Consider the following 12988-nt stretch of genomic DNA (forward strand, 5'->3'; position numbering starts at 1 on the left):
TAAAATCAGCAGTTGGAAGACTCACTAAGGGCTTTCAGAATAATGGACACTCCTTAGCAACTGCTGTAAGCAAGCACTGTTTCCATCATTACAGATGTTTCTCAGGAATCTAATTTATTCCAAATGGCAGCAGCATCCTTGCCAGAGTCTTCAATTAATGATTTATGGTAGAAGTCCAATTTCAAGTATCATGAGATATCCCAGTAAGTTTTGGTGCTGAGCAAAGTGATCTTAAGTAGTGTTTGTAAATGGTGCAAAAACAGGTATTGTCATTAAGTTACTGGTGTGCGTGATCCTGCATAGACTATCTGGAGGAAATAGAAGTGGCATGTTAGAACCATTTTTAAACACTTGCCATGTTACCTATGGGTCTGACATTAAGAGAATGTCTATAAGCTATGTTGGCTTCATAGAATAACATGAGGACTTTATGCCAAAGAATAGGAAGTTACATTTAAGAAACTCAAGTGACCTTAATTCTACAATATCTGTAATTTATTTATTATTAACAGTTTCTTATATAGCGCAGCAAATTCCATTGTGCTTTACAATTGGACACTATGATAAAACAAAACTGGGTAATAACAAACAGTCATAGAGGTAGGAAGGCCCTGCTCGCAAGCTTACAATCTATGATGAGTTTCCAAATTGTACAGTTTAACAAGATGAAGTGTCTCTGCCAGGGCGTCTATTGATTTGTCCGCAAATACACATACCCAACTCTTTACTTAGGTCAGTGTGTAGTTAAATGTTTTATGCGTCCTTACCTACTTTCTGACTGCTGTTAGACTTTCAATGTCCTGTCAAAAACCACTGTGTTCCGGCTGGCGGAAAATTGCAGCTCTGATGTGTATTTGGTGCTGCTGGCACTCAACTGCGCCTATGCATGCTTTCCATAAAAAAATTGTTTTTTCTCTAATGTCAAAACGAAAATTTTTAGAATGTATACAAAATCCAAAACAAGACTGTTTCTGGAGATTACCCAACGTCTTTCCTATCATGTCCGTTTGCACTTATTCTGTGTGACACAAACAATTTGCATAGATGGTATGTACATGTGTAGCAATTATAAATGTCATCCAAAATCTTAGTTACTACATGGCGCAAAAATATACTCCACCCACCCAGTATTTGTCTACCCTATCTCCCCTTACTCACATTCTTAGGATTCTTATACCTGTTACAGAGTTTTATAATGAGTGTGTTCTTCTATGTGAGACCCTGGATAAATGTGTCCAAATTTGGTATCCCTACCAAAAACATCCATCTACCCTCCTAGAAAAAAATACAAAACACATTTGATTACACTAAGAAACAGTCTTTCCCATTTGAACTATGCGTGCCATAAAAGTTTGATCTGGTTTTGAAGTGGATGGATTGTTGTGTATTAAATAAAATGTGTTTAGAAACAGTTAAAAAAATTAAAAATGTGATTTTAGGTGGAGTTAGCCTGTGAAAATCCATGGCATACAAAAGAAATAGATGAGCACTCCAGACATATGTTAACACTCTAAATATTCGCTTTCTGTATTTGTCTAAATAGTTTTCAATGTTCATCAGATGTTATTACTTTGTCCTCCTTTTGTGTTTTCTATTGCAAAATGATTTCATGATTGTACTTCTGAAAATAATTGCCAAATTCCAATAAATAATTCTGGAACCAGGAGTATAAGATTATGAAATCATTTTTTTATTTAGCTTTCTTCCATCCATGCGATTCTTGAAGCATGGCCTGTATAGATTAAACTGTGATAATGCAATGAATGCTGATTATGTAACATACAGGACATGTTTTTGCAGTTCTTTTAAAATGGCATATTCATTCTGTATGAATTGTTTTCAGAGGAAAGATATTCTCCCAAAAACTTTAGTACTGAAATAGTTTAAAAACTGAACCATCTGCTCTTCGAATCTTCATTATTCTGGTGAAACATCTGTCCTTGAAGAACCAGGCCATTCCCTGGATTCCTGCATGCTCTTTTCCTGGATCTACAGCCAAGTCTCATGTTTGTCTTGTGGCTTTTTTTTTCTTTTTCTCAGAAAGCATTGAATGGAATTCCCAATAGCTCCCATTATTTCCAATTGTACTATTGTATGCCAATGTACGAAAGGAAACTTATTATCCTTGTTAGGAGAAATTTATAAACTGAGTCACTCGTGTATTGTCAAAATTGATGTATATAGATAGATAGATAGATAGATAGATAGATAGAGATAACTTCACGAATGTAGAAATGTGTCCTTATGGAGTATCCCTGCTGACGTCACTAAAACTTTTTTATTGATTCCGGTGGTGTCAGTGGTCACCTCATAGCAACATTGTTTCCAGCAGACATATACAGCTTTCTCTTCATGCTGTATACACGTGTTTATGATTTCCCTTGAGTACTCTTTCAGGTGTTTGTCTCTGTCTCTGCTATAATTTTAATGCATGTGTCTAGTTATACGCAATGGAGGCAGCCATTTTTGGTTGAACCAATATTCAGGAGTGTGCAATCTATTGCCTCACTAGAACCCAGTGGCTTGTGAATCATTGTCACAAAATGCATCAGCGATTCCCTGTTTCTAGTAAACTCTTACGTAGCGTTCTCATGCGTATGCAGTACATACTGTGTGTAGGACACTGGTGCGCATAACGGACAAAGTTTACTGAAATGCATGTTGGAAAAATCAGTACCCCCTTTCCCCCTCTCAACTATTCTGCAAGTGAATTATTTTCAGTACATAATATCAAAAATGTAAATTGTTTTTATGGTTTTAGTATAACGTTGCATTTAAAGCTAACCCATTATTTTGATCAAGTTACTTAAAAGGCTTGGTTTTGAGAATAATAATAAAAAAAACTAATTAAATTCCCTATTTTCCAATATGCAGACTTTAGTAATTTAGTCCCATGGATTTAATTTGCTAACTTTTACAATGTTCCCTGAGGAAGGACGGTCTGTAAATGTTCATATAAACTCTTCTCTCTTGCAGAATTTTATCTTTCAGTCTCCCAGGCAGGACAGGTAGACCCAGGTACTGCTGCCGAAATATCCTTGATGTACTGAGAAAGGCAAAGCAAAATGATGTCCATGACATTATATTTAGGCCCGACCCTAAACGTAAACAAGTGCCAGCCACACAGCCGTTCTTAGTGCCGATCTTATTTCATTTTTATTAACTAACGCTTTACTAGGTTTTGCAGCATTTCATGCTTTGTGTTTTTGTTCATCACTTTGCTGTAGTTTGCTTTATTTTATTTTTTTTGTTTTGGTTCTTGTCATGTAGCATTTGTAGAAAAAAGATCTACTTAGTTCATTTATTGTGCCTCAAGTTTTTTTTATTATTGTTATTACCACTTCCATGGAATAGGAAAAGGTTATGTGGACCATAGTTTCTACTTGGATTGATATCTTTTTAAAGTACAATATGTAGTTCTCACACACTTATTTTTGATGTGTGAGCACGGAGTTTGCTGCTAAGGCTAGTGCATTAGTGGAATGTATAGTCCAATGTAGTGTGGTCGGGTTTGGTCTCTTCCATGTAAAGCATTCTGTTTAGCTAACAAAAGGCTGATGTCGCACACCGCTAAAGGTTGCTACTGTGATGTAGCTCTGCGTGCATACTTTTACATTTTTAAGGGATGTACAGGTTTCCATGTGAATTGTATTTAGGGTAATCTTGTTGTCAGACTAGCGATTGACGTAGCATAGGTTTTCGTAAGTGCATATGCAAATTTGTTTGCTTGTATTAGATGGTAGGCAATGACTATGAACTTAATGGTATGTTTCTTTATGTAAATTAAACAATACAGTTTGAAAAGACTGAACATTTTGCCAAAGATTAAGTAGCCACCACTTTTGGGTCTGCAGTTTTTGGTCTATATTACACAATGGCACATCTCTAAGGCTAGCCACATACGAAACAGGATTTGTTTCCCTGTTTTATTTGTTGTTGAACTTACATTCATTGATCCATTTTTATCAAAGCTCCTGTCAGCTGATAGACTGCGTTTGGTGTTCAAGAAGTAACTTCATGTGGTTGTACTTGGTTATCAGTGAAATACCTGTTTACATTATGTCTGTGGCATGGCAGTAATTGAAATTGTATGTTTTTTTTATCTACATTGATTTTCCAGGTAATTTTACAGTATACTTACACAAAAATCAAAAAAGCAGAGAAGTTTCTTAGCATTTAATATTCACTGTAGAAATGGGAGCCATTTTGGATCTGTTACATTTTATAGTGCATGCCCAACAAAGGATATAAACATTGTTTATAAAAAGCGATATACTTAAAACACCCAGTTCACTTTCAGATTTTTTGGGGGTTATCTTTTATTTATTTATTTTTGCTTTCTTCAGAACTGAATTACATACTCCACAGAACACCAGTGTAATTCAACAATGCAGAACAACAAAGCGCCTTGAGTCCTATAGGAGAAATTGCCACTATTTAAATAAAATTATTATTATTATTACAACATGAAAATTTTAAATCCTTAAACTCAAAATATAATTTCTTTAATTTTCCTTATTCGGTTGCATTTTCAACACAATTAAATTCCATTAATCAAAAACTATTTCAAGTGTAGCTTTTACCCACACAAGTAGAGGCAGCCATTTTGTGCCCATACTCACTTGTTCCAATGTAACGAATTGTCAGAACGGTTTTACAGGTTAAACTCAGAAAATTAGAATATCGTGCAAAAGTTCATTTATTTCAGTTATTCAACTTAAAAGGTGAAACTAATAGTGAGATATTTCAAGCCTTTATTTGTTATAATTGTGATGATTGTGGCTTACAGTTTAAGAAATCCCCAAATCCAAAATCTCAGACAATTAGAATATTGTGAAAAGATTAAATATTGTAGGCTCAAAGTATCACACCCTAATCAGCTAAATAATACAAACCTCCTGCAAAGGGTTCCTGAGCCTTTAAATGGTCTCTCATTCTGTTCAGTACATTCACAATCATGGGGAAGACTGCTGACCTGACAGTTGTGCAGAAAACCATCATTGACACCCTCCACAAGAAGGAAAAGCCTCAAAAGGAAATTGCTAAAAAAAAGTTGGATGTTCTCAAAGTGCTCAAACAATAAATGAAATAGTAACTTGCGCCCTAGCTGCAGCTTGGCACTCGCCCAAAAGAGCACAACTTCTTTCTAGATATAACAATAAGCAGAAGAGCGGTCTCCAGTTGCTGCTATATAAGTTTTGAATCCTTATGTCTCCATGGTCCACAAAGAAACATAATAAAAGACATATCCATTAACAGCTTACAAAGTTTACTGAAGATCCTGAGTGGTGTTCCCAGAAACTGACCTGCATTAAAAAAGATACGTTCCCATAAAGGTTTCTTTTAAAACTCCGTTTAGCTGGATAATATAACTTCAAGATTATTCACATATGGCCCATCTGAACACTGCTTACCTTTATAATAAATCCTATGTGCACTGAAAGGTATCTTTAAGTCCTCGCTTGTACATGGACCTTCTATACCACCATCAGAAGGCTCCAATGTATTAATAGACCAGCAGAGTTAAAAAAAAACGTATTTCTTCTTAAAAATTGTTTATTTTCACAAGCAATGTGAAACATTAAACAATCAATAAAAAATCCAATGATATACAAAAATAGGAGGTACAATGATTTAAACCGGCAAAGCCACTTCCACTGACACCCCTTGGATGGAATGGGGGAATGGTTCTAGCCAATATGGGACTAGAATGGAAAAAAGCCCATGGAATAGATATCAATACCAGCAGTGTGGTCCAGCCTAGGGTCCTCCTGTAGCAACACCAACGGGTTGTGGATATAATCCTTCCTCAGGGTGTACAGTGGAAGTGACCCCCCCCCCACCCCCGGTCTTTTATACCTCTTGGCATTGTTACATGACCATGTCAGCCAATGGGGTGTCACTACCTTCAAAACACATAATTTTACAAACAACATACTTTAAAATGCATGATACATCATCCTATACATATCTATGTTACAACACTGTTGTCTATCTTGCATTATATTAAACCATATCCATACAAATTCATAATTGTATTAAATTGGTTTCCTGTGAAGTCCGGAATGGATCATTTAAATAAAATTCTCCAATAAATCCACATTATACTCCAGGGTGGCAGTGTCCGGAATTTGTATATATCCCGCTGATCATGTGTTGATAGGCTCCGATAGTTGCATAGTGCTCCCTTCCTGTTTGTATCCATCTCCATGGATACTGCATGTATCCCACTCACTCACTACGTGCTGGTTATCCGGAAGTCTGTAAAGCCGTAAGCTTAAGTCATGCGTTCCTGAAGTACTTCCGGTATTTTGAACGCAACGCGGAAGTTCCTGATCGCCGCTGTGGGTCGCATAGCGGCATAGTTCTCGATGTGCATATATATGTAAAGAAAGGGGGATACATATTAGTATTCTCATCTCCCTCTCTTACCCACAAATAGTAATATATTTATAGCGCACCACTCACATTGTATAATTTACCTATCTGAATCACCTAAGTAGAGGTACAGTAAATGTAACATCCCCACAAACACAACACAGTTTAACACATGAATGTTATATTCTGCATCTTAAATATAACTAAATCTCCTATGTATGAGAGGATAAATGATCACTTATTTACCATTATTCCAACATCATTTACAAAATTATTTACCCACCTAAAAACCTTATAGTATACGGGAATCCATATAATAACTGGAAGAATGCCGGAATATTACGTTAATAGCATCCGTAAAGTATATATTACCATAGACCAACCACATATTCTCTCCAGCCCGTATAGGTGCTGCTGATATTTGCATAAATAGGTTTATATTCTACAGAAACCATTTGGTCTCAAATTTAACATTGAGGCCCTTTGGATGTAAGGTTTTTAATTCATAAATCTTCCTCATCTCAGCTTTTGCCAATCTCTGCTCATCATCATTTCTGTGCCAATTCGAGTTGATGCACAATATAGCACAGAAATTCGACAACTGATTTATACTGTATTTATACATATTCTTAAAATGCAAGGAGACATTGTGCGCCTCCAACCCTTTTTTGATGTTCCGAACATGCTCTGCCATGCGCACCTTGAGTGCCCTTGTGGTAAGTCCCACATAAGGGGTGTCAGTGGAAGGTCCGTGTACAAGCGAGGACTTAAAGATACCTTTCAGTGCACATAGGGCTTATTATAAAGGTAAGCCGTGTTCAGATGGGCCATATGTGAATAATCTTGAAGTTATATCATCCAGATATATGGAGTTTTACAAGAAACCTTTATGGGAACGCATCTTTTGTAATGCAGGTCAGTTTCTGGGAACACCACTCAGGATCTTCAGTAAACTTTGAAAGCTGTTAATAGATGTGTCTTTTATTATGTTTCTTTGAGGACCATGGAGACATACGGAATCGAAACTTATATAGCAGCGCTTGGAGACCGCTTTTCTGCTTATTGTTCTCAAAGTGCTGTATCAAAGCACATTAATAGAAAGTTAAGTGGAAGTGAAAAGTGTGAAAGAAAAAGGTGCACAAGCAGCAGAGATGACCGCAGCCTGGAGAGGATTGTCAGTAAAAGGCCATTCAAAAGTGTGGAGGAGCTTCACAAGGAGTGGACTGAGGCTGGAGTTAGTGCATCAAGAGCCACCACACACAGACGGATCCTGGACCTGGGCTAAAGAAAAAAAAGAACTGGTCTGTTGCTCAGTGGTCCAAACTCCTCTTTTCTGATTAAACATTTTTGCATCTCATTTGGAATCCAAGGTCCCAGAGTATGGAGGAAGAATGAATAGGCACACAATCCAAGATGCTTGAAATCCAGTGTGAAGTTTCCACAATCTTTGTTGATTTGGGGAGTCATGTCATCTGCTGGTGTTGGTCCACTGTGCTTTATTAAGTCCAAAGTCAATGCTGCTGTCTACCAAGACATATTAGAGCACTTCATGCTTCCTTCCACAGACATGCTTTATGGAGATGCTGACTTCATTTTCCAGCAGGACTTGGCACCTGCCCACACTGCCAAAAGTACCAAAACCTGGTTCAGTGACCGTGGGATTACTGTGCTAGATTGGCCAGCAAATTTGCCTCAACTGAACCCCATAGAGAATCTATGGGGCATTGCCAAGAGAAAGATGGGAGACATGAGAGCGAACAATGCAGAAGAGCTGAAGGCCGCTATTGAAGCATCCTGGTCTTCCATAACACCTCAGCAGTGCCACAGGCTAATAGAATCCTTGCCACGCCGCATTGAGGCAGTAATTCATGCAAAAGGGGCTCAAACCAAGTACTGAGTACATATGCATGATTATACTTTTTAAAGGGCTGATATTTCTGTATTTAAAACTTTCTTTTTTTTTCTTTCTTTTTTATTGATTCTATGTAATCTATTATTCTGAGATTTTGGATTTGGGGTTTTCTTAAGATGTAACCCACATTCATCAAAATGATAACAAAGGCTTGAAATATCTCACTTTGCATGTAATGAGTCTATATAATATAGTAGTGTTACCTTTTAAGTTGATTTACTAAAATAAATGAACTTTTGAACAATATTTTAATTTTCTGAGTTTCACCTGTACATTAGTTTAGCCTACAAAATGGTTGACTTCAGCTTGTGTGTGTGATGAGTCTACTTAATGTTTTAAGGTTTTGGTTTTTTTCATGTCTTCTAAACACAACAAAAAGGAAATGTTAGATATTTATGATTTCTGAGGCTGAATTTCATGTTCTGTCCCACATTATGTGCAACTTTTGTGCAGTTAAGAGGGACATTATACTGCAAAATGGAATATATTTCCATCACTGATACTTGTTCAGTTATAACTGTCCCCTGTCTACTGGACAAATGGGCACTGCAGGAATATTTCGGATAGGTAAACATGCAGAAAAGTCACTTACTGAAAAATAAATGAAAATTCATGAAAATGTAAGCGAGCCATCAGATGTGGTGGCTGTATTGTGTGCAGTAAGCATACCTTCCACCTTTTGTTACAAATTTTGTGCTAGAGGACAGTGCATTGAGTAAGCATGTAACATAAACCATGTTATTAACGCAGCATGAGTCATCGTTGCCAGAATAGTCCTCCAATTTATCTCAGAAGATGAAATAGTGACTAATTAAGCTCCAACAATTATAATTTTAATATATTTTTATGTTTATAGACTTATATATTTTTTATTACACTGAACATGCTTGTAGTTTGTTTTTTTGTTTAAGTTTTTCAAATTATTTATTTTCAATTATTTTGTGGATCTGGCATAGGAATTTGATCTAGTAAATGATCATCACTTCACATTACTATCCCTGTGATTCCATAGCTTGAATTGAATCCAATGTCTGTACAAGTCTTTGGCCTCATTTTGATATACTTGCAGACTTCATTTTGTTTTCTTTCTCTGGTTCTTTTCATTTAACTCATTGAGGTAGCTCTTGTCACGCTGTTTTCCCTTGTGACTCCATCCTCTCACCATTGCATCCTAGCTTCATAAGCCCATTTCTAGTGCAGTAGCTCATATGCATTGTGTAGATTGATGTGTGAATCCTTATCTATTGCGTAACCTGAACCGTTATACAAATGGTTGACTTGATGTGTTCTTTCACCTGACTGCTGCTGGCTACCTTGAAACCGAGCTCTGACACTTCTGCTGATGTTTCACCATAATAAAATATATATATATTTCCTTTTAAAAATCAGTGGGATTTTCTGTCTCAATGGGTCTCCAAAGAAAGTTAATGTATAAAATGTATTTATTTTGTGTATGTAACTTGGCTATCTTAAAGGCAAGTAATGTAAATAGATATGCTGACCGGTGTGTATAGTGATAGACCTCATGTAAGGCAGCCATGCCAATATGTATATTTAAGCTCAGGCTATGTAAATACTGGCATGCAAATTCTGCGTTCACAATCGATCTGAACACTGCTTGTTCCATTTCAGCACGTGGCGCAGGTCAGCACACTTATACCCCTTTCACATCGCACAAATAACCCGGTATCGACACGGCATATTGCCGTGTCGAAACGGGTCAGTGTGCGATGTGAAAGCTCCTTTGCTGAATTAGCGGGTCGCCTGACCCGGTAATTCAACCCGGTAAAAAAGAAGGGTTATTACCGGGTTGAATACCGGGTCAGGTGCAGTGTGAATGGGAGCCGTTCCGATGCGACACGGCTCCCATTCACAGCATAGGGAGAGGCGGCGCAGGAGATGAGTTCATCTCCCAGCGCCGCCTTCGCCCCTGCTGCTGCTGCGCCACCTGCTGCTATGGCAACCGACCCGGTATATTGCCGGGTCGGAAAGCCAGCAAAGGAGCGCAAATGCCGGATCCCACCCGGTAAGGACACGTTTCTCTTACCGGGTGGGATCCGGCATTTGCAATCTGAAAGCAGCGTTACTTATATCCATCTCAATGGGAGCGCATGTTAAATGCAGTTAGATAAGAAGCGTTTCAGTAGGAGTTTCCATAATAAGATACCTCCCTGTTTCACACATTTAAACAGAAGTAGCATAAACGCATTTGTTTATGCATGTTAAACGTATACAAAATTATAAAGCAGTCTGTGTGGCGTTTTGCCATGTGATTGAAAAAAAACAATACACAATGTTAGCGCCAGTGTGTACATAGCCTATGTGAAAGCTGTGGAAGAATTTTGCCTTACAAGGTTTGTTGTACATCTAAATCTAACCTTACAAGGGATAAACTAGGTAACATTGGGTATGTTAGTATTTATTTCCATCATTGTATTTCATTTGTATTGTAGGCCCTTTCCTTGCAGAACTATTACAGGTAAACTGGTTCAGTGTATGTGTTAACATATATAACTCAAACAAAGTGTGTTATATTTCATAGTTCTAGTTAGTATCGTGTACTGCTTCTTGCAGTCTACTTGTTGGTGCTAAATATTTTTGCAGTTGCTATATTTCATTCACAATGGGTAGTATTACATTAGTCTTTTGTCAGTGAACTCATGCATTTCTCATGTGGTCAGGTTGGCCTAATGGTCATATGCTTACATCATATTTGTCTAATAAAAACAAAGTACATATACTAATATGAAAATGACTATTCATTCCAGACCTAAGAAATTCCCTTTGTAGTTAAGGAGTGTTCTCACTTGTGCTACACTACAGGATAATGCGTAGTAATTTATCTCTTGAAATATCACTTGGAGCCCAGGGGGGACCAATAAGGTTGGAGTTGAAAATGTGTGTAACCTACCCAGCTGGTAGACAATGTACTTCAGAGCACTTCATAAGCCACCTCATAATCATGTTAATGTTCAAATGTCATGCATCTGTCTTTGTACCATGTCTAATCCTTAATTCATATTAATCCATTTCATGCAATCCAGGAGACCCCATGCAATTTCTGTGATCTTTAATTTAGTAAACTGTGGCCTTCGTCTCTCAGTTTACAGACAATGACATTAATAATTCTATTTTTTTTCCCTCTCTATTCTGTACGCAGGCTGGATTAGCAGGCGCTCCAGCGCGGGCTGTGTCTGCCGTAAAGAACATGAACCTTCCTGAGATGCCAAGAAACATTAATATTGGTGATATCAGTATAAAAGTGCCAAACTTGCCTTCTTTTAAATAGCATTCTTCTGCCCTTTATTTGAAGCTCAGTTTACAAAAAAAAAAAATTAATAAAGAAAATGTAAGTGAAGGAACTGCTGGGGTGGTTTGTGCAAATCTGAAATATTGGGAGCTAGCTTCGCCCTGTACATAATGCTAAGGAAGCCCACTGCTGGCTGGGTGAAATGTGGCTCTCAAACGACATCCCAGCTACTATTTAAGGATTGCTACGATGTCTAGGCTGCTGCAGTGTCCAGAGAAAGTATTTAGCAAAAAAATCCCATAATTTATTTTAATATTCAGTGTTACCTTCAGCGGCAAAACACAGCGCTGCTGTACCCAATAGCAAAGTTTTGGCCAAGTGATGCCAGTCCACCCTCCCAAGGCCCCCTTTCTTCTATTCCGACCAAATGGGGCTTTATTGCACATGTGCTAACCCTCTTGCATACTCAGAAGGGCACAGTGGGTGGTGGGAGTCTATGGAGATAAGGCCAGCATTACCATAGCTCTCGCACCCTTGAGCCACACAGCAGCCGCACCCCTGTGCAGTGTCGGTAGTTACATAATTAGTTACTTTTTATACAGTGGATAGAGGGCTTTTGTGGGCTGTACCAATATTCATGAGAAAATTCTTTAGTTTTTGTGTTTCAGGGATATAATTTCCTATAGAACTGATAGGATGAATATTGGTTTAGTCAACAGTGTCCATCTCCACTGTCTACAGGTGATAAGTATAGTTTAACTGTATAATCAATCCACTGAAGATCATTCCTATATGTTCCTCTGATGTTGGATATATTATTTATGTAAAGTACGGTATTTTGTAGAGTGCATAAATGCTTCACAATTTAACAGTACCTTCAATGCATTTCAGAGTAACATAACTGGTAGGAGTTGTGTTTTAGGGGAAACATGTCTTTTCTGGTAGTACTGTAATAATTGTTTTGTTTTTTGTTTTGTTTTTTTTTTGATCTTGGCTTAGAAAAAGAACTATTTTAACACTGTAATGAAAATGCGGAGGTTTAACGTCCTGGTGTCCTGTATTAGATGTGCTGTAAAATAAATCTTTTATGAATGTGGTACTTGTTTTAATTTTGCAAGCCAGCTGAAACCGAAGTGATACGTAATTATTATTTGTATATGTATGGTTGTTTTAAATTATAATGCATATTTATATAACTCACACTGAAAATGACTGCAAAGGAAACGGGTGCATGAAACGCTTCTTACATAAACGTAAGTTACACGAGACTGCTACATTTTTGCTTTTCATGGAGCTTTATTTCAGACAGTCTCCTACCTTCTGTATCCTAATATATCTAGTGCTAATAATAGGCAACACATTCAATAAATCTGTATGAACATATGCTGAGGCTGTCAAATATGGCTAAATCCTGTACCAAACTATTTGTACACTGCTACGTATAATAT

General features: G+C 37.4%; 1 protein-coding gene across 3 annotated transcripts in view; it reads left to right on the forward strand.

Moving 5' to 3' along the window:
* Positions 1–12636, forward strand: part of AP3S1 (adaptor related protein complex 3 subunit sigma 1) — a 228958-nt gene extending 216322 nt beyond the window's left edge. For 2 of the 3 annotated variants that reach the window (XM_063964159.1, XM_063964160.1), the window contains exon 6: positions 11451–12636. In XM_063964159.1, the coding sequence (XP_063820229.1) occupies positions 11451–11579 (129 nt within the window). In that variant the 3' untranslated portion in view covers positions 11580–12636. Of the gene's footprint in view, positions 1–2976; positions 3019–11450 lie in introns of all 3 variants that reach the window. The other variant, XM_063964161.1, reaches the window with a different exon arrangement.
* The last annotated feature ends 352 nt before the right edge of the window (positions 12637–12988 follow it).

The sequence above is a fragment of the Pseudophryne corroboree genome, chromosome 1 (genome assembly GCF_028390025.1).
Source record: "Pseudophryne corroboree isolate aPseCor3 chromosome 1, aPseCor3.hap2, whole genome shotgun sequence".
NCBI lineage: Eukaryota > Metazoa > Chordata > Amphibia > Anura > Myobatrachidae > Pseudophryne > Pseudophryne corroboree.